The 26,034-nt window shown below is 43.8% G+C and overlaps 1 protein-coding gene across 1 annotated transcript in view; it reads right to left on the bottom strand.

Annotated features, from left to right (window-relative positions):
• Nucleotides 1-26,034, bottom strand: part of CDH13 (cadherin 13) — a 902,416-nt gene that overhangs the window by 45,076 nt on the left and 831,306 nt on the right. The window contains exon 11 of the mRNA XM_073605913.1: nt 2,938-3,080. Coding sequence (XP_073462014.1) covers nt 2,938-3,080 — 143 coding nt within the window. The remainder of the gene's footprint in view (nt 1-2,937; nt 3,081-26,034) is intronic.

The raw sequence follows: 26,034 nt of genomic DNA, 5'->3' as shown, positions 1-26,034 counted from the left end.
GCAAAACGCATCAGTGGCCGAGGCCGGACCAGCACTGGCTGAGGCCATATATTGCGTAAGCACTGGGTTGGTGTGAGTGGCGTCTCACTTACAGGAAATGCATTAGAGGGCGTGGCCGGCACAGCGCTGGCTGAGGCCATATATCATCTAAGCCCTGAGTTGGTCTGAGCGACGTCTCAGCTGTGGTACACCAAAACTTACAATCTAAGGTACGCTATGGAGGCCAATTTAAATAGGAGCCAATTAACCTGCCAGCATGCCTTTAGTTTGGAGAGAACATACAAACTCCATGTGGATAGTAACGCAAAGCAGGAGTGCTAACTACTAAGCTATTGTGCTAAATGCTCTGGAGACAGAGGCTTGAAGTCACCAAGTCCACCCCTTCATGGAAACAGTATCCCCTGATGGCAGTGGCCTCTTACAGCAGGATAAGTGTGACTGGACAGTGAAAGGAGCAACACGCAGATGAGCTCATCTCTCTGTCACTCAGCTCTCTCCTCCTATCAGCTGACTGACTCCTTGTGCTCCTTCTCTCTACCACACTGCAAAAATGGTGCAAGAATGGTTTGAGGAACACTATGAGTTGAAGGAGTTGACTTGACCTCCAAATTCTCCAGATCCCAATCCAATTGAGCATCTGTGTGTCAGGAAAGGTTTCACCTGCTGGTGTCGCTGTCAGTTCTTTGGATCGCAGTAACGGTGTCCGCCAGCGGGTGTCTCCTAGCAGTCTGGAGCTGTGAAAGGTTTCACCTGCTGGTGGCACGGTTAGATCTTTGGGCCGCAGTACTGGTGTCCACCAGCGAGTGTCTCCTGGCAATGTGGAGCCGACATCATCTCCTGCAATCAGGCGTCACCTGAGGGTAATTGCAGGAGATGTGTACTTATATCCGGCAAGCACTCACACACTTGCCTTGGTATTGTCCTTGAGCCCTGACCTGTGATCCCCTGAACCTGTTCCTGTCCCTTCTGTGATCCTGCTATCCTGTACCCTTGCCCTGCAGCCTGATCCCGTCCACCTTCTCCTTGTCCTGTCTTACTCCTTGCCCCCATCTGTTGGATCTCCCGTGTAGGCCTGGCTACATTTACGATTTGGGTATTCCTTATCGCTGTAAATATGTTTTGTTTAGACTGGTATTATTTGTGGGTCACTGTTTGGTTGGTTGATTGCTGTACACTGTTTGGTACTGGAGGTGCATTTAATCTGTATTCACTTATCTTTAATAATGCATTTGGTTCCCTCTGTTGCAGTCCACACAGTTCTGGTCGCACCTGTTCATGACACTGTGGGATGTGCTGGAAAAATAAGTCCTATCCATGGAGGCCGCACCTTACAACTTACAGGACTTAAAGGATCTGCTACTGACAGCTTGATGCCAGATACCACAGCATACCTTCAGGGGTCTAGTGGTGTCCATGCCTCGATGCATCAGGGATGTCTTTGTGACAAAAAGGGACCTACTCAATGTCAATGTGAGTGGTTATAAAGTTATGGCTGAGCAGTGTATGCTTTCACAACACCGGATGAACATGTTGCAACATGCATTGCCGGCTGCTGTCACAGAGGAGCCACCATCTCACCAGATGTGATTTCTCCAGAAGCAGAAGATTGAGGTCAGCCTCCCGCGGAGGGGCACTGTAAAACTTATTGATGAATCAAAAGCAACGTACAGCAACTTGCTACGTCATGAAAATCCGCCGGCGCCGCCAAAAGACATTTGTATGCAAATAATACAAAGCGGAGCATCTGCAGAACTCAGACAAGTCCCGGGAGACCAAACGTGACCCTTGTAAAATTACTTGACACGACTCGCATTAGTGATTCTGCGGAGATATGAGCCAAAACTATGACAAAAGCCCTTCAAAAAAAAAAGTCTGAGAACTGCACAGCAAACACAACGCAGGCCGCAGGAAATATATTTCAACAAGGAACTTTCCTGTGTTAGGAATACGGGAGGAGATACGACCGGGATAGGATCCAAAGATTGCGGCTGTCATATTGGATGTGCGGCTTCATGGGAGGCTCCAAAGAACAGTGGGACTCAATACAACCCCACGGTTGGGGGGGGTTAAATATGGAGTTTTGTAGGCCCTCTTATGTGACCCATGTTTAAAGCTAAACACGCAGATGAAATACATATATGGGAGCTCTGTCTATCCAGCCCTGAAATTCAGAACTCTGACCTTTACTCCCAGAATTCTGACTTTGACACTCAGAAATCCGATTACCACATTTTAGGATGGCCCAAGGGCTCCTCTGTAAGAGCAGCCATCCTTGTTTGATGAAATATTGTTCTTGAGAATGAAGCCTTCCAGTCCAATATGTGCCAATACCTTTATTAAGGTGGTGGGTCAGATCAGACCTTATTTATATACGTTTTTCCTAATACTGTGGAACCTTGGATTACGAGCATAATTGGTTCCAGAAGAATGCTTGTAATCCAAAGCACTCGCATATCAAACAAGTTTCTCCATAGAAGTAAATGGAAAGAAGATAATTCGTTCCTCATTGACTTCTATTGCATGCAATACCGCACGTGGCCAGAGGTGGGGGGTGGCGCTGGAGAGCCTCGGAAATGCTCGGGGACAGCTCGGCTGAACTTGGAAAGCCTCAGAAAGGTTCGGGAACGGAGTATTTCTGAGTGTTTCCGAGTATTTCCGAACGGCCCTGAACCATTCCGAGTGTCACCGGCGCTCCCGCACCTCTGGCCAAATGCAGTGCTGCACACCACATTCACTTGAGTTCTGCTCGTTTTGCCAGACAACACTCGCAAACCGAGTCAGAATTTTTTTTTTTAAAGTTTCTCGTCTTTCAAAACGTTCGTTAACCGCGTTACTTGTTAACCAGGGTTCCACTGTAGACAGAAGGATGGATTAGCACCCGAAAAGAACTTCCTCCACCATAAATAACCTCAAGTTCTTCTTAACTTACTCACTCACCATTGTCTATTGCTAGGATCAGGGCTGTGTAAGTGTTGTTGCGAACAAACGAAGACTCCCGGTCGAGGGGTGCCGTGGTGTTGACTGTTCCGTTCAGCGAGTTAATGGAGAGCCAGCCAGCATCGTCCTTCAGCACTGAGAACCTGCAATAAAAGACCAGGTAGGTTCAGATATAGGATGTTCAACAATGTACGTAGGAGCTAAAAACTTCTGAAGATGACACCACTCTGTATATACCACAGGTAACGAAGTACAATACCTCAGTGCGAATGCAGAAAATACTGCATTTTGGCTACTAGATGGTGTTGAGGAACATGACTATGGTATTAACCATGGCTTGTTACCTGCTATGCCAATGACCCGCCCCCCTTTACCTCTAATGACCACGCCACACATAACTGGGGTAAATTGGCTGTAGCAGCCGTTTTGTTAACCAAATATATAAATATCCAATAATTAACATATCAATAACCTTTTTAAACATAACATACAGCTTTTAACGATAATGGAGCCCAAGGTCCCAATGGCATAAGCACCACTTCTAAGGCCTCCAGTCACAAACCACCGACTCAGAGACAACTAGCAGGTACCCGTACCAACTGGTCCCTACACCATACCTTTTAAGTGCCCATATAACTTAAAAGGACCTTGGACCCTGCCAATTGCACCACTTTTTCCTAGGGGACGCTCCAGTCCCCCCAACCCCAACCTGGAAAATTACCACAACATGTAGGGCGGGAGGGTGGGAAGCTGCCCCGCTCTCTCCCTTTCCTGACTGAGGTCGCCTCCCTCCTCATGCAACGTCACTTCCTCTTCCAAGGCTCCGCCCCCATCTCCGTCCCCCCACCGCACTCCTCCCTCTCTTCCCCGGTTCCTGACGCCCCGTTAACCCCTGTCATGCCCGGCCCTCCGTTATGTTTTTGGGTTGACTCCGGGCCTCTCTTGGCTATTTCCTATGATAGTCAGCACTATCTAGTTTCATACTAGGAAAACAGTTGTATTACAGTGGATACATTCTACAGTTGTGGCCCCTTAACCAATGGAAAAATTGGATTAACTGGGTTTTGCCTATTTATGAACGTACATATGAGGCGAGGGGTTGCCCTCATAAACTTGATGACCATGGGTAGAGTTGTATGATACCTGTCCTAATATTTACATTTATTACAAGAATGGAGACACGAATAGCCCATGGAACTTTTTGTTGAATTTTTGTTCTGACTTCAGAAGGGTTTCCTTTATTGTATCAAAGTATGTGTCCTCTTTTTTGTGAAGCATCAGACCTTAGTCTAGAATTGGAAGCTTGTTGTTTCAGGTTTTTATCTTTACCCATTCTGGGAACGGCAACAATTTTGAACACCACATCGCCTCGGAAAAGGTTACGCAGACCTTCTCTATAAGTTATGTCAATACTTGAGAAATGTTGTATGCCTCGTACGCATAGACATGTGCGGTGCGTTTCGTTACAAACTGAAATTCAGATGAGTCTTCGTTTTTTCAGAAATCGGATGTATCCAAATTACAATAGTAGAATTTAAACGAATCCGAAATAATGAAAAAAAAAAATCGGATGAAATTCGAATTCAGATCGTTTTTAAATACTTTTATAATTCGAATAGTTTTCGAATTTCCGAAGAGAATAAAATAGAATAGAAAATAAAGGAATAGAATAGAAAAAATAGCATAAAAAAAGAATATAACAGAAAGTAAAAGAATAGAATATAATAGAGTAAAACAGAACAAAATAGAATAGAAAATAAAAGAACAGAATAAACTAGAATATAACAGAAACAAATAGAATAGAATAACATAGAAAAATACAACCATCTTCGGAAATTCAAATTTCAAATAGAATACATTTGAATTTGAATACATAAGAAAAAATAGGAATAGAAAAGAATAGAATAAAATAAACTAGAATAGAAAATAAAATAATTAAAAAAAAAGAATAGAAAGAATATAACCATTTCCCTAAATTCGAATTTGAATAGAATAGAAAAGAATAGATTAGAATAGAATAGAAAATAACAGACTAGTATAGAAAAAACAAAACAACAGAATAGAATAGAATAGAAAGATTTTAACCATCTTCCAAAATTCGAGTTTTAAATAGAATAAACTTGAACAGAAAAGAATAGAATAGAAAATAAAATAATAGAATAGAAAAAATAGACTAGAATAAACACACAGAAAAAGAATACAATTTTAAAAATATTATAAAATAGAATAACCATTTCCCAAAATTCAAATAGAATACATTTGAATAGAATAGAAAAGAATAGATTAGAATAGGAAGATGGTTATGTTCATTCTATTTTGTTCTGTTTTTTTCCAAACTATTGTGTTCTTTTCTATTCTATTCTACTCTATTCTTTTCTATTCTATTCAAATTGATTCTATTAGAATTTTGGAAAATGGTTATATTATTTCTATTCTATTCTATTATTGTTTTAAATTCTATTCTTTTTCTATTCAAATTTCAGAAGATGGTTAAATTCTTTCTATTTAATTCTTTTCTTTTTTTTAATTCTATTCTATTCCCTTCTATTATATGCCATTCTATTCTGTTCTATCCTATTTTGTTCTGTTTTCTCTATTATATTATGTTCTTTTATTTTCTGTTATAATCTTTTTTATTCTATTTTATTTTTTTTCTATTCTATTCCTTTATTTTCTATTCTATTTTATTCTCTTTGGAAATTTGAAAACTATTCAAATTCGAAAAGTTTTCAAATTCAAAAATGATAAGAATTCGAAAACTATTCGAAATCGATTCAAAAACGTTTCGAATTGATCCGAATTCTAATATTCAAATTGATTAGAATACAAATAAACAAATTCAGAAAACGATATTAAACAGATTAAAGGAATTTAACTAAACAAATTTATGTAAATAATGAATCTAAACGAAACAAAAACAATTTTTTTTTTCGTTCTGCACATGTCTGCCTATGCACATGACTTGAGTTTGTGTATTATGTGTACAGTGGAACCTTGGATTATGGCCATAATCCGTTCCAGGAGAATGCTTGTAATCCAAAGCACTCGCATATCAAAGCGAGTTTTCCCATAGAAGTCAATGGAAACGAAGATATTTCGTTCAACATTGACTTCTATTGTATGCAGTACTACATGTGGCCAGAGGGGAGGGGGGGTGCCAGATAGACTAAAAAATACTCGGAGACCGTTCGGATGCACATGGAAACCGTTCAAGTGTTTCCGAGTACTTCCAAGTGTTTCCAAGTGCATCCGAGCGGCTCTGAGTGTCACCGGCGCCCCCCGCACCTCTGGCCAGATGTGGTACTGCACACCACAATGGCTTGAATCCTGCTCGTTTTGCGAGACAGCGCTCGCAAACCGAGTCAGGATTTAAAAAAAAAAAAAAAATAGCTCGTATCGTGAAACGCTCGTTAACCACAATCCGAGGTATTACTGTACTTTGTTCCAGATGTAATGTTGAAAAGCCAATAAAACAGTTTAAAAAAAAAAAATTCTTCCTGAAGATGAACTTACACTTTAGATCCCGATGAAGGGTGTGGTGTTAGCTTTCCACCTGAAACGCGTTGATGACTGTACTCTTAAGTATTTTGAGTAAACCAAACTTCGGGCAAAAAAAATTTGGGTGTGGCTCTTCAATCTCCAGTTCAGAATTTAGGCAAAGTTCTTGGATTCTCCATAGCGGGAGCACCAAGAAACGTGTCTAATCTTCCCCCCATGCTCTCCCACCACTCTAATCCTCAGAGCTTGTACAAAACGGCGCACTTCGGGGTATTTCTGCTCAGACTAAGTAGACAAGGCCTGAGTGAGGAAGGGGGAGGAGAAGCGTTCATAGCGCAGAGGGAGTTTTAACTTTCTGAAAGTGAAAACACAAAAAAAACTATCACTTCCTTTGTAAAAGGTTTGCACTAACGAGGACCCCCCCCCCCCCGATTCCATTAACACGATCCGTGGTAACACCTACGACGAGAGTCCTCTGCCCTCCGCTGCCTTCAGCCATTTATAAATCACCGTACAATCCATCGCGCTATAGACGGTAACATTGAGCCGGGTCTGCAAGGAGTCTGAATCCTACTTAGGTGAACAAAGAGCATGTTATTATGTAGTAAAAACGTACACTAGAGGCGATGATTGTACCATAAAACCACAGGACATCTGTCCTAGTGTAGACCAATATCACAAGGTAACCTTTCTGGATGAATACATTAGTAAGTAATTCTAACACTCCATAAATCAGTCTACTAATACTTAGAAAATGGCAAGGGAAGCCACGGGGAATAGAATATAATGGAGGAGAACTTTCAGAGAAACAATATGCCCATCTTTTTATATGGACTTGTCATGTGTAGAAGAATATTTAGCAGCAAAAAAAATAAATAATTAAAGACATGGCCCAGGATGGTTAAGTATTCAAAGAAGCAGTAGGTTGACCCACGTTTTTAAGACGTTACACCCTACTGTATTCTTCTATAATCATCGATTAGAGCATTTCTTGGTGGAAACTTGACCGCTACAAAATCCAGATCTTCTGGGAGGCATCCATATTCTGTGGCCCAACTGGTGAAGCAGCAGTCCCAACATCCAGGTTCCTGCTTTGCAAAGCAAATCAAATGCAGCTTTGCTGAAACGTTATAGAGATTCCACTCTACCTAGGTCACGATCATCTCTACCTGTCTCAGTAGATTGAACTTGCAGGTTCCAGCCTGTCCCTTGATGCTGTGCAGTAGGTTGACCCACGTTTTTAAGATGTTACCCTACTGTATTCTATAATCATCGATTAGAGCATTTCTTGGTGGAAACTTGACCGCTACAAAACCCAGATCTTCTGGGAGGCATCCATATTCTGTCGCCCAACTGGTGAAGGAGCAGTTCCAACATCCAGGTACCTGCTTTGCAAAGCAAATCGAATGCAGCTTTGCTGAAATGTTATAGAGAGTCCATTCTACCCAGGTCACGATCATCTCTACCTGTCTCAGTAGATTGAACTTGCAGGTTCCAACCTGTCCCTTGATGCTGTACACAAGACTTATCCTGTCATGGAGTCAATCAAGAAACTGGAACACTGCCTATCAAATACTTACTGTAATTTTCCTTTCATGATAAACTCCACTGAAGCATGGGGACCTTACCAGTGTCATAAATAGGCTGGTCATGGAACACCTGGTTTCGAATTAACTTCTCGCAGACCGCCCGCCGTCGTCGTACGTCAGTGTTTTGACATAGAATACCAGGGTTATGGCAGCAGATAGCCCCGGTATATTCTTAAACGGCAGACGGTCCTCTTTCTGATAAAAGTGGTTGCCGAGGTGGATTCGCCACAAGATCACTTTTTTCGGGGGCGGGAGCAGGCCCACCCCCCCGGCACGCTCTAGTCATCTCCGCCATTTACCGGAGCGGCAGAGCCGATTGGGTCCTCTACCACCGATGAGTCCCTCACACTTCCATCTCATGGGTTATCTTGCCACCATCAAAGACCACCACTGCCACAGCTAACAGGGGTGACCCCTTACCCTTGAGAGCCCCTCCACACTTCTCAGAGCACGCTTAATCCCATCCTGCAACCCAAGGGACCATAAATCAATCCCACATTTTTGGGACCATTGGCATTTTTACAGAGATCAATGCTATAAAATTGCATTGATTACTGTTAAATGTCACTGGCGGTGAAGGGGTTAACCACTAGGGGGCAATGAAGGGGTTAAGTGTGTCCTAGTGTGTGTTCTAACTGAAGGGGGGATGGGACTGTGCAGGGGAGATGACAGATCGCTTGTTCATACTCTGCATGAACAGACGATCTGTCTGTTCTCCCTTCAGAGAACCGGAAACTCACATTGGCTCCGTGGACGAGCAGGGGGCGCCAATGCGACGTACCGACATACCATGACGGCGATTCGCGCAGACGAGCCATGTTGTCACAATACAACTGTGGCGGCTGGTCGGCAAGCGGTTAACTTGTAAACACCAAGCTTGAAAAATAGGCTTGGTCCTTAGGTAGAAGTAAGTTGACCCATATTTCAAGACATTATCCCATTGTCTTTTTCTATAAGTGTCAATTAAAGCATGTCTTGGCAGAAACTTGGCAGCTACAAAAGGCACAGGCAAAGCAGGAATCTGGATGTAGGGACTACTTGTTGTCCAATTGGGCAGCAGAGTATGGATTCCTTTTCCAGAAGTTCTGAATCCCTCAAATGCAGCTTTTCTGAAATGTTATAGAAATTCCTCTCTACTTAGGTCACGATCATCTCTACCTCTCTCAGGAGACTGAATCTGCAGGTTCCAACCTGCACCTCGATGCTGTATACCAAATGTATGCTGCCATGGAGTCAGCCAGGAAACTGAAAAAATTCCTATCAAATACCCTTCAGAGAGGTATCTCCTGAGAAAGTCACCCTTCCTGGTTGGACCACACCACTAAGTTTACTCCAAGGCTGTGTCTGAAAATCATCCTTCCTGGTTGGACCACACCACTATCTTCACTCCAAGGCTGTGTCTGAAGGTCACCCTTCCTGGTTGGACCACACCACTATCTTCACTCCAAGGCTGTGTCTGAAGGTCACCCTTCCTGGTTGGACCACACCACTATCTTCACTCCAAGGCTGTGTCTGAAGGTCACCCTTCCTGGTTGGACCACACCACTATCTTCACTCCAAGGCTGCGTCTCGGAATGGCAGCAACTGTCCTGAGCTACTCTCAGACCGGACTTTTATCGACCCTGCACACCTGTCCACTCTCACAGTCTGCAGGTGTTTAGCAAATTCCAGACACAGGATTGAAGGTTTCGTCCCACCAAGACACCCTTCAGAGTCCAGGACACGATCCAGGATTGCAAAACCCGGAGAAAGCTTAAAATACAGCTTCCTCCACTCACAATACACATACTGGAGTTTCTCAAACTGCAAATTTGAGAATTCTGTGTCATCCTTTACATTCCTTTCCTAATCTCACACAATATGTTAATGTCGATTGGCCACATGCTCACTTTAAGGGCTCATTTACACCTGCTTCAAAATGTGACATTGGACACACTTTTTTAAAAGCAATCTGAATGCTAATCAAACTCCTGTCACTAAATAAAAAAGTTACCTAACAGTCCTGATCACACGTCAAAAATGATACCCCATGTCACTTTCTTGGTACTTTAAAGTGTCTCCAAAGCCTCCACAGAAGTTTATGACAACGCTCACTAACAGCACCTGCAGCTTTTGAGGGGCTTTAGATTCACTTTGTTTTGGAGGTATTGCAGGTATGAGATATCCCAGGATGCACTGCGAAGCCAACAAGTGAACCCGGAAAGACGTCATCCGCAGTCACTTCTGGTTCATGTGTATATATTTTGGAAATGTCTGGTGCAGGCATCACATCTGGTGTGCAGCGTGGAAGGAAGGTGAGCGGGGCCTGGACTGGAGGAGAGCAACTAGCAGACGGCACACATGGTGTGCTACATGGGGATGCTATAGCGGGAGGTGAGCAGGGACCAGAGAGAGAAGACTGAGCAGCAGAGGATCATCAGAGCTGGGGGACTGGAACCGGAGAAACTCGCAGTTGTTAGAAGTGGTGTGCAGCGTTGGGGCAATATAGTGGGAGGCGAGTGGGGACCGGAGAGAGAAGACTGAGCAGCAGAGGATCAGCAGAGTTGGGGGACTGGAAGCAGAGAAACTAGCAGTTGTTAGATGTGGTGTGTAGCGTTGGGGCAATATATCGGGAGGCGAGTGGGGACCGGAGAGAGAAGACTGAGCGACAGTAGATCAGCAGAACTGGGGGACTGGAAAAGGGGAAACTAGCAGTTGTTAGATGTGGTGTGTAGCGTTGGGGCAATATAGCGGTAGGCGAGTGGGGACCAGAGAGAGAAGACTGAGCAGCAGAGGATCAGCAGAGCTGGGGGACTGGAACAGGAGAAACTAGCAATGTCACACGTGGGGTGCAGCATTGGGGAAATATAGCGTGAGGTGAGTGGGGACCAGAGCGAGAGGAGGATTAGCAAACCAGAGGATCAGCAGAGCTGGGGGTTACTACTGAGTGGGGGATCAGCAAAGCTGGGGGTACTACTGAACAAAGGTACTAGTAAGCCGGGGGTTCTGTTGGGCCCCTTTAAAAATATTAGAAAATCAGCACACAGGACATTTGCCAAGCTTCATTAAAGCTTCAAAAAAGCTTCACTGAAGCATCAAAAACACTTAAAAAAAGCATGTTGAAGCTTTGTAGGCGCGTTAATGTGTGTTATATATGAAGCAAGTGTAAATGAGTCCTAAATCAGACACTACTTACAGCAAGTAAGATAGAAAAACCTGCAACATGGAACATGGCAGGGCGGCTCACCTTGTGCTGAGCCACCGCCACTCGTAACGCATTACCGGCTAGCGAAGACAATTGTAAAGATTTTAGTCCTATTATTGACACTGTAAGTCTTCGGTGATCCCGGTGGCCCAATGTGCCAAAACCCTTCTGCAGCTTACCATCACAGATTATGCAGCAACTCAGGACAATCATCGTTATTGATTTATGCAATTATCCGTCTGCTGGAAAAATGCAAAGCAAAGCATATTCTCTGGCTGCCCCGTAATCCTAAAAAATGAACCTTTGCGATGAAAGTCTGGCCATCGGCAAATTCCTAAGCAAAGATGCCCGGCGTAATTGAATGAAAGAGGAGACGGATCAGCTTGTAAATGGAAATGAGACGGTTTGTATGAGATTCGGAAATGTGCTCTCCGCCACAACCATAAGTTTAGAAAAAAAAAAAAAAAAAATATATATATATATACAGACTGGCAGAAGCGATGCCAAATAAAAAAAAAAATTAATGCCTCCATATTTTCTAAGCGGGGACGCTGTCAGAGACGTCCCAGACAGAGCCATGGACTTGGCTGTAATGCCAGGATGAGAAAAGGAAGGAGGAGAAAAAAAAGACAGCAAAATGAAACATATTGGACACCATGAGTTCACCGCAAACAGGGTGAATGGATGCCAAAATAGGGGTGAAGATACCAGGCACTGGCCAATTTCATGTATTTATTATATGTCTTTGTATTATTATTTTATTATTATTTATTATTATATTTATGTGTTTTTATTATATTATTGTTACTATAATATTTATTATATGTCCTTTTTATATTATTATTATATTAATTTACTATATGTTTTTATTATTATATTAATATATTTATTTATTATATGTCTTTTTCATGCATTTTTTTTTTTTTTCATTTATTATATGTTTTTAATATCCATTATTATATTTATTTATTATATATATTTTCATTAAACTAATAATAGCAATAATAATAATAATAATAATAAAATTAAAAAATAATTATTATTATTTATTATACAGTGCCTTGAAAAAGTATTCATACCCCTTGAAATTTCCCACATCTTGTCATGTTACAACCAAAAATGTATATGTATTTAATTGGGATTTTATGAGATTGACCAACACAAAGTGGCTCATAATTGTGAAGTGGAAGAAAAATGATAAATGGTTTTCAAATTTTTTTTACAAATAAATATCGAAAAAGTGTGGTGTGCATTTGTAATTCAGCCCCCTTCACTCTGATACATCTAACTAAAATTTAGTGGAACCAATTGCCTTCAGAAGTCACCTAATTAGTAAATAGAGTCCACCTGTGTGTAATGTAATCTCAGTATAAATACAGCTGTTCTGTGAAGCCCTCAGAGGTTTGTTAGAGAACCTTAGTGAACAAACAGCATCATGAAGGCCAAGGAACAAACCAGACAGGTCAGGGATAAAGTTGTGGAGAAGTATACAGCAGGGTTAGGTTATAAAAACATATCCCAAGCTTGAACATCTCACGGAGCTCTGTTCAATCCATCATTGGAAAATGGAAAGAGTATGGGACAACTGCAAACCTACCAAGACATGGCCGTCCACCTAAACTGACCGGCCGGGCAAGGAGAGCATTCATCAGAGAAGAGCCAAGAGGTCCATGGTAACTCTGGAGGAGCTGCAGAGATCCACAGCTCAGGTGGGAGAATCTGTCCACAGGACAACTATTAGTCGTGTTCTCCACAAATCTGCCCTTTATAGAAGAGTGACAAGAAGAAAGACATTGGTGAAAGAAAGTCATAAGAAGTCCTGTTTGTAGTTTGTGAGAAGCCATGTGGAGGACACAGCAAACATGTGGAAGAAGGTGATCTGGTTAGAGGAGACCAAAATTCAACTTTTTGGCCTAAAAGCAAAACACTATGTGTGGGGGGAAAACTAACACTGCACATCACCCTGAACACACCATCACCACCATGAAACATGGTGGTGGCAGCATCATGTTGTGGGGATGCTTTTCTTCCAGACTTCTCATGAAAGTAGTTGAGTGTACCTGAGTCCCACTGGTTTTCTCCAGACTTCTTTGGACAGTAGTTGGGTGTACCTGAGTTCCAGTGGTTTCCTGCAGACTTCTCTGGACAGTAGATGTACGCGTCTACGCTCCTCAATATTACCCGACCACTGCATCTACGCTCCTCAATATTACCCGACCACTGCATCTACACTCCTCAGCGTTACCCAACCACTGCATCTACGCTTCTCAGCGTCACCCAACCACTGCGTCTACGCTCCTCAGCGTTACCCAACCACTGCATTTACGCTCCTCAGTGTTACCCAACCATTGCATCTAAGCGCCTCAGCATTACCCAACCATTGCATCTACGCTCCTGAGCATTACCCAACCACTGCATCTACGATCCTCGGCGTTACCCAACCACTGTATCTAAGATCCTCGGCATTACCCAACCACTGCATCTACGCCCCTCGGCGTTACCCAACCACTGCGTCTACGCTCCTCAGCGTTACCCAACCACTGCGTCTATGCTCCTCAGCGTTACTCAACCACTACGTCTACGATCCTCAGCGTTACCCAACCACTGCATCTACGATCCTCAGCATTACCAAACCACTGCATCTACGCTCCTCAGCATAACCCAACCACTGTGTCTACGATTCTCGGCGTTACCCAACCACTGCATCTATGCTCCTCAGCATAACCCAACCACTGCATCTATGCTCCTCAGCATAACCCAACCACTGCATCTATGCTCCTCAGCATAACCCAACCACTGCATCTATGCTCCTCAGCATAACCCAACCACTGCATCTATGCTCCTCAGCCTTATCCAACCACTGTGTCTACCTTTCCCAGCATTACCCAGCCACTGTATTTACGCTCCTCAATGTTCCCACTGTGTCTACGCTCCATAACATTGCCCGTTTTATTGTGCTTCTTCATTGGAGCTTGAACAGCACATCTTGAAACACTAGCCTGCTGTGAAATCTTTGCCTGGGAGAGACTTTGCTGATGCAGTATAACTACCTTGTGTCTTGTTGCTGTGCTCAGTCTTGCCATGGTGTATGACCTGTGACATGATACTCTCTTCCATAACCTCACCTTAGTAGCAGAGTTTGGTTATTCCTCACCCAGTTTTAAGCCTCCTATGCAGCCGATTCTGTTTGTGTTTTCAACCCACATATGAAATTAATGATCATTAGCACATGCTTTGTATAATTGGTTTATCATACACCTGACTTTGTGCGAGTGTATAAAGTGTGCGAGTGTAAGAACGGAGGCTGGTTTGAAGCCAGAAGGGTGATCACACCAAATATTGACTTGATTTAGGTTTTTCCCACTTTTGGATTTTGTAAATTGATAAAAAAATAAACAATTCAAATATTTATTTCGGAAAGCATTTGTACTTTTACAGCATTTCTTCACACCTGTCTAAAACTTTTTCACAGTACCGCATTTCACACCAAAGCCTTTGCAAACTCTACAAATCCAAAACAAAACAGGAGGAACAATAATTTGCATGTCAACTTTTCAGAGACGATAATCACACTTTGTCTGTTTTCTACTTAAAGAGCAAGATTATCTTTTTTTTATTTTCTTTTATGGGGTTGGCGAACGCATCTTGTCTTCAAGGGATCCTAAAACAATGCTCAATTGTTCGCTCGAGACCCATCCTCGAACAAAACCGCATCAATTTAGCCGCAACAATTGTAAACATTCTGTCGCCCTCTTCGTCAAAATCAGATTTTGTCATTTGAGAAATGTAGAAAATGTATTAGCTTATGCCAAAAAGATACATTTTTATTCTGTCTTTTTTTTGTTTCCCGTGCCGCGGTGTCATTGTTTGTTACTGTGACATGTTGACTGTTTCGGAAAATGTGGCAAATTTATTTCTCAAGAGAATGGCATTCAATTTCCATTCATTCTGCTAACTTGTCTAAATGAATCCTCCATTTCCTCCTTCCCGCGTTGGATAAACGGCGAATGTATGGCGGGCGTTTTGTGGCGGGAGGACATGAAGGGTTAAATGCCAAGGCTGATATGTCCGAACTTGGATTCTTTTTTTTTTTTTTTTTTTAAGCCTTTAGGCAGTTTGTTATGATGGAAAAATATAATGGAAATCTAAAGGGGGTTGGCTGTTGGTTTATTTGCTCTTGGAAACATTCATATAGGAATATAATAGTCCTGTAAATGGAAAAAAAAAATCACTTGTGTATAGAATTTGTTCTCCTTCCTTAGATTTTGTGGAAGCAGAATGGTTCTCAACAGAGGGGTAACTCGAACCTTCAGGGCCATGGTGCAAGAAACCATGAAAGGACCCCCGAACCAAGGCCGGTGTCCTTCCCACCAGTGGCGGCTGGTGGAATTTTTTTTGGGGGGGGGCGGCAAACAGTATGCCACCCCCCACCCCTATCAGTTGGTAGCACTTACCCCATCACCAGCGGCTTCCTGTTCTCCTGCTCTCCACGGGTCATCGTGGTGGCGCCTTCCATTTCCTCCCTCCTCATCGGCAGCTAATCAGGAGTCTTCTCTTTTCGGCCAATCAGAAAACAGGTCTCACACCCGCTTCTGTTCGGCTGGGTTGAGGATCAGTGTTTCAACAGCGAATGTTTATTCGCTGTTGTAACACACCTGGGTGGGATCGGAGCGCATCCTCTGCAACCGAGCCCGCATGATTTTGAAGCCTATTAGTGCCTCTGGCTCTAATCAGGTGCTTAAAAAAACTCCCTGGCTGCTGTAATTCATGCTCCAGGTGTCCCGAAAGGGTCCGGACGCATAAAAGGGGAGGAGCCGCGGCGGCCGTGGATAGGATCATGCTATGCATGCATGAATCTATCCATTATTCATATAGGGGGTTGGCATGGAGAGAGGGGGCAGCGCCCGGGCGACCCCTAATGGACAGGCCACCACTGCTTCCCACTGATCTCGGGGCCCTTTACTCCCTTCGTGGGACCCTTTATTACAGTCCCGCAGCAGGCCCTCTCCCTGCCGTTTTGGGGCCCCCCCCTCACGGTGGTGGAATGCCAGGCTCTGGTCACAAGTGTGAACTTTGTGACCCTGGTAGTTCCACCACTGGTGTCAGTATTTTTTTTTTTTTTTACCATTTAATATATTTATTTATGATTTTATTTTTTTATTATTCATTTTTTTTTTTTTTAGGAGCCCCATTGGGGGGCTTTGGTGAGATATCAGCAGTCTAAACAGATCCCTTTTAGACAGAGAAAGGGGATTGCAGACACAGCTTTCAATCTCCATCTCTGCAGCCTCAGCAGCGCAGAATGAATGAACAGGAATAGCTCTGTACAGAGGCTTCCTGTTCATTCACAAACTGAAGCACAGTGAACACAGTTTACTATGCCTCAGCTATGGTTAAAGAAAAAAAAAAAAACAGTCAGTACCAATCACCGACTTTATTCATTAGGACAAGGAAGGGTCCCCGGACACATACCAGCTCCTTCTCAGCTCCCCATCCTGACAGTATCCCCTGCAGCAGCCAGTGGAAGGGGGGAGACCTGGTAGCTCTGTGGGGGGCCAGGGGAGCACACAGGGGCCCGGGGCAGCAGGACAGGGATAGGGAGGCCGGCATGTAGAGCAACCAATGCCCTCCATTTCCTTTCTGCAGCTGCTGAATGTCTGCAGGAGGGAGAGGAGGAAAAGTGGGCATTCAACAACTGCAGAGAGGAAATGGAGGGCATCACGTGCCCTATGTGCCGCCCTCTGCTGCCTCCCTATCCCTGTCCTGCTGCCCCGGGCCCATGTGTGCTCCCCTGGAGTTGCCGGGTCTCCCCCTCCCACCACTGGCTGCTGCGGGGGATAATGTCAGGATGGAGAGCTGAGAAGGAGATGGTCCAATCAGCACAGTAGATACATGGCCAAAATATAAACAGGTAAACTGTTCTGGCTTCCAATAGGTATCATCCTCTCTTGTATTTTAGGCACCCCTGTTAGGCAGCACAGCCAGGTCAGTTAAGCAAAACAGCCGGGTCACTGCCCCGCCCCTAAACCTGCTGATTTGACAATGAAGGAGCAGCAGCACACTGATAAGGCCATCTATCTACTTTAATTTGCTCTTTGCCTGGGATCTGTCATTTGTAAATGGCAAATAGAATACACATAGGTGATTGGACACCACACCCCTTGTTCTTAAAGAAGAAAAACAAAAAATAATTCTGATATTGGGCTTTATCAGTGCTTAAAAATCAGAAAAGCAAAATTTTTTTTGGATTTAATATTTAACCTCTTCCCTACAGGGCCAATTCTGACACATCTCACATAAGTAAGTACACCCCTCACATTTTTGTAAATCTTTTCTTCTATCTTTTCATGTGACAACACTGAAGAAATGACACTTGTCTACAATGTAAAGTAGTGAGTGTACAGCTTGTATAACAGTGTAAATTTGCTGTCCCCTCAAAATAACTCAACACACAGCCATTAATGTCTAAACCGCTGGCAACAAAAGTCAGTACACCCCTGAGTGAAAATGTCCATATTGGGCCCAATTAGCCATTTTCCCTCCCCGGTGTCATGTGACTCTTTAGTGTTACAAGGTCTCAGGTGTGAATGGGGAGCAGGTGTGTTAAATTTGGTGTTATCGCTCTCACTCTCTCATACTGGTCACTGGAAGTTCTACATGGCACCTCATGGCAGAGAACTCTGAGGATCTGAAAATAAGAATTGTTGCTCTACATAAAGATGGCCTAGGCTATGAGAAGATTTCCAAGACCCTGAAACTGAGCTGCAGCACAATGGCCAAGACCATACAGCGGTATAACAGGACAGGTTCCACTCAGAACAGGCCTCGCCATGGGAGACCAAAGAAGTTGAGGTCACGTGCTCAGCGTCATATCCAGAGGTTGTCTTTGGGAAATAGACGTATGAGTGCTGCCAGCATTGCTGCAGAGGTTGTAGGGGTGGGGGGTCAGCCTGTCAGTGCTCAGACCATACGCCGCATCAAATTGGTCTGCATGGCTGTCGTCCCAGAAGGAAGCCTCTTCTAAAGATGATGCTCAAGAAAGTCCGCAAACAGTTTGCTGAAGACAAGCAGACTAAGGAGATGGATTACTGGAACCATGTCCTGTGGTCTGATGAGACCAAGATAAACGTATTTGGTTCAGATGGTGACAAGTGTGTGTGGGGGCAACCAGGTGAGGAGGACAAAGACAAGTGTGTCTTGTCTACAGTCAAGCATGGTGGTGGGAGTGTCATGGTCTGGGGCTGCATGAGTGCTGCCGGCACTGGGGAGCTACAGATCATTGAGGGAACCATGAATTCCAACATGTACTGTGACATACTGAAGCAGAGCATGATCCCCTCCCTTCAGAGACTGGACCGCAGGGCAGTATTCCAACATGATAACCACCCCAAACACACCTCCAAGACCACCACTGCCTTGCTAAAGAAGCTGAGGGTAAAGGTGATGGACTGGCCAAGCATGTCTCCAGACCTAAACCCTATTGATCATCTGTGGGACATCCTCAAACAGAAGGTGGAGGAGCGCAAGGTCTCTAATATCCACCAGCTCTGTGATGTCGTCATGGAGGAGGGGAAGAGGACTCCAGTGACAACCTGTGAAGTTCTGGTGACCTCCATGCCCAAGAGGGTTAAGGCAGTGCTGGAAAATAATGGTGGCCACACAAAATATTGACACTTTGGGCCCAATTTGGACATTCTCACTTAGGGGTGGACATTTTCACATTTTGTTGCCAGCGGTTTAGTCAGGAAAGCCTGGGAAGGCAGCAGAAGGCGGCGGGAGGAGCTAGGAACGCTTTTACAAAAAAGAGAATCTCCGACTGCAAACAAAAGATACTGGGTGGACATCCTTGGGCGGCAAGTGGTTAAAGCAGAACTTGACCCTAAACAGGATGTTCTGCTTTATGCCCTCCCCCCCCCTCCTCTTTTGGAACTTTTATTTTGACGCGGGTGGCAAGTAGGTAGCTGGTTTTGACAGGTAGCCCCTCCCACATCTGGTCAAATCGCCTAAAAGGTACATTTTAAACGACATTAATTATTTATATTATGTTTGTTTACCATTACATTATGTTAAAGCTTATATTAGATGCGAGTGATTGTTTTTTGTACATGTTGTTGTTATTATGAGGAATCATCAACAGATGATTTGCAATCTATATAGCTTTATCTTTATAGGTTGTTAAGGATGTGAGAATATACAATAAAAGGACCATTTCCATCTCCAGACATGACACAATTTGTAATAAAATTTCCCCTCGGTTCATATTTTACAAGACTTTATTATTTTTACTGCCCTATAAACAAAAATGTGTCATTCTGCCATGCTTTATTTTTATTTTTTTGCTTATGTCGATTCTTCTCATCGGCATTTCAGAAGAGTTTATTTTCTTGTCTCCGGGGCTCCTTCCTTGTTAAATTCAGCCCGCCGCTAATTATGAGTGATAAAATCTGGAGGTGATATTAAAATCTGCCCTCACTGTCACCATTTTGTGTTATCTCGCCTCCTTATCTTTATATAGACACATTGTAAATTTGAGGTAATTATATTGTACGGGGAAAAAAAAAAAAAAAATGTGACGGCAAGGATTGCAGAATGCTAATTAACCGTTCCTAAATTAAATATATTCTGAGCGATGCTCGTTTACCGCCTGGAACGGATTACAAAAGAACAATGGAGGCTGGAAGTGAAAGAAAACGTATTTTTGTTGGCGGTAAACTGGCGGCGAAATAGAAATAATTTGAGCCCAGGTTCACTAGGCGAGTTTCAGACTTTGATGACTGCTACTACTATCTATGGCAAGGGTTCTCAACCAGGGTTCCTCCAGAAGTTTCTAGGGGTTCCTTGAGCAATGGGCAGTTTCTGCCTCTCAGATAAGTTCCCAATGAGATCATTGACCTTTTTAGCTACATTATATTGTCAGAAGTATTGGGACGCCTGCCTTTACACACACATGAACTTTAATGGTATCCCAGTCTTAGTCTGTAGGGTTCAATATTGAGTTGGTCCACCCTTTGCAGCTATAACAGCTTCAACTCTTCTGGGAAGGATGTCCACAAGGTTTAGGAGAGTGTCTATGGGAATGTTTGACCCATAGGTGTGCGCAGCCTATTGCATTAGGGTGTGCAACCCAAAGCTCCAACACATATGCGTTTGACATATTTACCGGCCTCTTCCCCGCTCTCCATCCTGAAACAATGGAAGGAGCAAGAAAGCACATGGGAGACCCGGCAACAGAAGGAAGAGGATCAGGGAAATGAGGGGTGGCGGGGGTGACATATATTAGTACCAATCCCCTATATTTTCCTCCTGTGGCAGCTGAATGTTGACAAAAGGGAGAGGAGAAGCCTACTTTCAGCTGCTGCAGGAGGAAAATACAGATCGGTTCCACTAAATTCCACCCACACCACCTCTCCTGTCCAGGTTCTGAGGGTCGGCAAGGAAGGGTTGTGGTTTACCTGTCACCTGCCCACCATTGACAGGTTGCCAACCCCAGGATTAGGGTGTGCCCAGGCACACCAGGCATACCCCTTGTGCATGCCTATGGTTTGACCATTCTTCCAGAAGCACATTTGTGAGGTCAGCACTGATGTTGGACGAGGAGGCCTGGCTCGCAGTCTCTGCTCTAATGCCGCGTACACACGATCGGACTTCTCATCGGAAAAAGATATGACGGCTTTTCCGTCGGGATTCCGCTCAAGTTTGCCTTGCATACACACAGTCACACAAAAGTTCACTGAACTTACGACCGTCAAGAACACGGTGACACTACGACGAGCCGAGAAAATGAAGTTTAATGCTTCCAAGCATGCATCGAATTGTTTCCAAGCATGCGTAGGAATTTTGTGCGTTGGAATTGCCACAGATGATCGCATTTTCGGATAGGAACTTTTCCCGACTGAAAAATTGAGAACATGCTCTCAATCTTTTGCTGGCTGGAATTCCACCAGCAAAAATCTAATGGAGCATACACACGGTCGCATTTTCCGCTGAAAAAACTCAGATCGTGTGTACGCGGCATAAGAGTTGAAGCTGTTCTAGCTGCAAACGGTGGGCCAACTCAAGATTGAACCCTATGGACTAAGACTGGGATGCCATTAAAGTTCATGTGCGTGTAAGGGCAGGCGTCTCAATACTTTTGGCAATATAGTGTATATACAGTATCTCACAAAAGTGAGTACACCCCTCACGTTTTTGTAAATATTTTATTATATCTTTTCATGTAAGTGAAAATGTCCAAATTGGGCCCAATTAGCCATTTTTCCTCCCCGGTGTCATGTGACTCGTTAGTGTTACAAGGTCTCAGGTGTGAATGGAGAGCAGGTGTGTTAAATTTGGTGTTATCGCTCTCACTCTCTCATACTGGTCACTGGAAGTTCAACATGGCACCTCATGGCAAAGAGCTCTCTGAGGATCTGAAAAAAAGGAATTGTTGCTTTACATAAAGATGGCCTAGGCTATAAGAAGATTGCCAAGACCCTGAAACTGAGCTGCAGCACGTAGGCCAAGACCATACAGCGGTATAACAGGACAGGTTCCACTCAGAACAGGCCTCGCCATGGTCCACCAAAGAAGTTGAGGTCACGTGCTCAGCGTCATATCCAGAGGTTGTCTTTGGGAAATAGACGTATGAGTGCTGCCAGCATTGCTGCAGAGGTTGAAGGGGTGGGGGGTCAGCCTGTCAGTGCTCAGACCATACGCTGCACACTGCATCAAATTGGTTTGCATGGCATTCGTCCCAGAAGGAAGCCTCTTCTAAAGATGATGCACATGAAAGTCCGCAAACAGTTTGCTGAAGACAAGCAGACTAAGGACATGGATTACTGGAACCATGTCCTGTGATCTGATGAGACCAAGATAAACGTATTTGGTTCAGATGGTGACAAGTGTGTGTGGCGGCAACCAGGTGAGGAGGACAAAGACAAGTGTGTCTTGTCTACAGTCAAGCATGGTGGTGGGAGTGTCATGGTCTGGGGCTGCATGAGTGCTGCCGGCACTGGGGAGCTACAGATCATTGAGGGAACCATGAATGCCAACATGTACTGTGATATACTGAAGCAGAGCATGATCCCCTCCCTTCAGAGACTGGACCGCAGGGCAGTATTCCAACATGATAACCACCCCAAACACACCTCCAAGACCACCACTGCCTTGCTAAAGAAGCTGAGGGTAAAGGTGATGGACTGGCCAAGCATGTCTCCAGACCTAAACCCTATTGACCATCTGTGGGACATCCTCAAACGGAAGGTGGAGGAGCGCAAGGTCTCCAACATCCACCAGCTCTGTGATGTCATCATGGAGGAGTGGAAGAGGACTCCAGTGCCAACCTGTGAAGCTCTGGTGACCTCCGTGCCCAAGAGGGTTAAGGCAGTGCTGGAAAATAATGGTGGCAACACAAAATATTGACACTTTGGGCCCAATTTGGACATTTTCACTTAGGGGTGCACTCACTTATGTTGCCAGTGGTTTAGACATTAATGGCTGTGTGTTGAGTTATTTTGAGGGGACAGTAAATTTACACTGTTATACAAGCTGTACACTCACTACTTTACATTGTAGCAAAGTGTCATTTCTTCAGTGTTGTCACATGAAAAGAGAGAAGAAAAGATTTACAAAAATGTGAGGGGTGTATTTACTTTTGTGAGATACTGTAGTATATATACACATTTTTTGGGGAGGGGAGGTGGCTTTAAACACAGATGGAATTTCTGCTTTAAGAGATAAAATGCCTCCAACTCTTCACATTCTCTGTACATGATGTTCGTGAGCAGATCTGTACAAGATGATTGTGCGATAACACTAAATATACTCGATTGAGAGAGATTACTTATGGCTCGGCCCATCCAAGCAGCAGCAGACAAAAGGATTGTTCCCAAACACAATGCTGTGCCCGGCATGACTTGTTTCAGGGGCAGATTGAGAGCACCTCTGCAAAATGAAGTAAAGAATAAACCGGAGCGGCAGATGAAACAATGAGCTGAAATAACTAGCTATCCTTATCAGCGAGGACCAAAGGCAGATCTTCACCGATAGCAGCCATTATTTGCAGGCCAGCTGAAATGGAAACACAAGGCTGGAAATCATTTTCAGTAGACAAAAAAAAAAAAAAAAGAAAAAGGGAGGCCATGTCCTATTGTTTGAGAATTTATAGTCTGACGGTGTGTTTTGCTATCAGGAGCCGGTGGAGAACGTACCTCGTTCAAACATCTACTGAAGAGTTGATTTCTGTCCTTTAACACTGAATTAAATTCACACCATATGCCTACTTGTAGTAGAAGGGGATATTATAGCGAGAGAGAATAGAGAGAATAGAGGGTTTAGCAGAAGTACAACTGCAGGGAAACAGGAACCAGCAATACCAATCCCGAACGTCCCTCTATTTGACACAACTTGAAAGATTATCAGTGTTGAAAAAGTTGGCGAGGAATACAATTTCATGGGGCATGTTGAATGTTTGGTCTTCCAAAGGTTTGTGCTTTTGTGCCGGATGTCCATTGGAAGACTCACTGCATTTATAAAGAAAATTTATCATTTATTTGTGCATGCTTTTGGCCACATTGAGTCTTTTTTCAATGCCTTAATTTGGTGTGAAACAAGGCCCACTGCCAATTAATGAAGGCCAATGCCAGTTGAATCCTGGCATAGGTATTATTTAGAGGCCTTGCTTGAAGTTTGTGGGCCCCAATGCAAAAGTTGACCTGAGGGCACCCCGCAAAAAGCACTTGCTGCGTCACCCCGTGTAGGTAAATTGGGAAGACCCTTCCAGGCCAGTCCTGAGCCCTCTGAGTTTCAGGTTTCACCTACACAGGGTGACGGGGCAAGCCTTTTCCCCCCAGGGGAATACTCTCTGTTCAGCCCCTCACCCATCCCAGTTTCATCTACAAAGTGTGACGGGGCAAGCCCTTTCCCCCCAGCGGCACACTCTTTGTTCAGCCCCTCACCCTTCGCAAAAATTTAGAATTAAAACGTGAATAATTAAAAATGAAAAGAAAATAATCCCTTTAAATGTAGTCAAAAGTGCAGGTATCACAGTTCATAATGCCATAATCAATGAGCAATTGGTGTTGATAATCCCAGGAGTGAGAGCCGTCACATAAATGAATCAATCGTGTTTTCTGGTGGGATGGGCGGATCACTTAACACTTAACAGATCCAGTATGTTGTATCCCGCGGGGAGATCCGGAGCCACAGGTGATCCATTGATATACGCTTGTATTCCAGCTTGATCTGGTAAGATTCCAATTCATAGGGAGATTTATTCTCTGTTATCCAGGACCAAATATTGGAAGAAGAATTGATTAATTTATGTGACTGCTCTCACTCCTGGGATTATCAACGCCAATTGCTCATTGATTATGGCATTATGAACTGTGATACCTGCACTTTTGGCTACATTTAAAGGGACTATTTTCTTTTCATTTTTAATTATTCACGTTTTAATTCCAAATTTTTTAAGTGTTAGTTGACTATTCAGTTGACTACGGTTTTACACTAACCTTGAACGTTCAGTTGTTGAGTGTTTAAATATCTAGCGCTGCTCACACAGAATATGTTTTTTGGTAATAAACCATAGATCTATTTTGTACAGGGACAGACTGACCATTCGGCCACTCGGGCACTGCCTGAGGGCCCTGAGCCACTAGGGGGCCCCATCAGGGTTGCCAGCCTCAGTAAAACCAGGGACAGTATGTAAAAATCTGTTTTTTTTTTTTTTACATCTGTATCTTAAATGTCCCTTACCCACATCCTTTTGGTCTAAAAATCCCAAGATTATAGCTGCCCCGCCTCTCCAGTACCTTCTCAGCCAATAGAAACATGTCTGTGTATACTGTGTGTACATGTCTGTGTATACTGTGTGTACATGTCTGTGTATACTGTGTGTACATGTCTGTGTATACTGTGTGTACATGTCTGTGTATACTGTGTGTACATGTCTGTGTATACTGTGTGATTGTATACTGTGTGTGTGTATACTGTGTGTGTGTGTATATTGTGTGGCCCCATAATCTCTGATTGCCTTTGGGCCCCATAATCTCCTACTGCCTGGGGGCCCCATGAGTTGTCAGTCTGCCCCTGATTTTGTATATATATTTTAATGGTAGATATCAATGCTATCACCCTAATCACATACCGTAGCTCCCAACTGTCCCGGATTTCGAGGAACTGTCCTCGATTTCGAGGTACTGTTCAGGATTTCGAGGGACTGTCCCTGATTTGGAGCAATGTCCCTCTGTCCCTCTTTCCTCCTCATTTGTCCCTCATGTTGGTCTGATCTATAGGGTTGTATATAAAATGCACTATTTATCTTTCAAAAAGGGTTTCCCAGCGCTAAACCTTTCATCCAATTTCTAAATTTCTATCTGCATATCTGCATTTGTAAATGTCAAAAGCCAATATAAAGGAATAGTACTGGTAAAAAAAAAAAGCACTTAAAGCGGAGTCCCACCCACTTTTACAACTCTTCAGCATCCCTCACTAAACTGTGCACTGTAAACGAATTGGATATTTTTTTATTTTTATTCTCAGCACCTACTGTATATCTGCTGTATTCATTTTTCACTTCCTCCTCCCTGGCCGTGGCCCATCGCATCATTTCCTGTTTGCAATGCCTTCTGGGAAGGGGCGGCAACTTCCTCTGAAACTGCCGTTGCTATGGAAACCTGACCTGAAACCTATTACACTGCTTGTGCTGCACTGAGCATGTGCGAGATCTGCAAGGATGAGATCCAGGAAGAAATACAGTCTGGCTTCAGATGCCCACACTTAAGATGGCCACGGCCTGCTGTAAGTTTATAAAATAACAAACTACTGCTATAAACTAACAAAACAGAC

The sequence above is a fragment of the Aquarana catesbeiana genome, linkage group LG11 (genome assembly GCF_042186555.1).
Source record: "Aquarana catesbeiana isolate 2022-GZ linkage group LG11, ASM4218655v1, whole genome shotgun sequence".
Lineage (NCBI taxonomy): Eukaryota > Metazoa > Chordata > Amphibia > Anura > Ranidae > Aquarana > Aquarana catesbeiana.
This window is presented reverse-complemented; position numbering and strand designations above follow the sequence as displayed.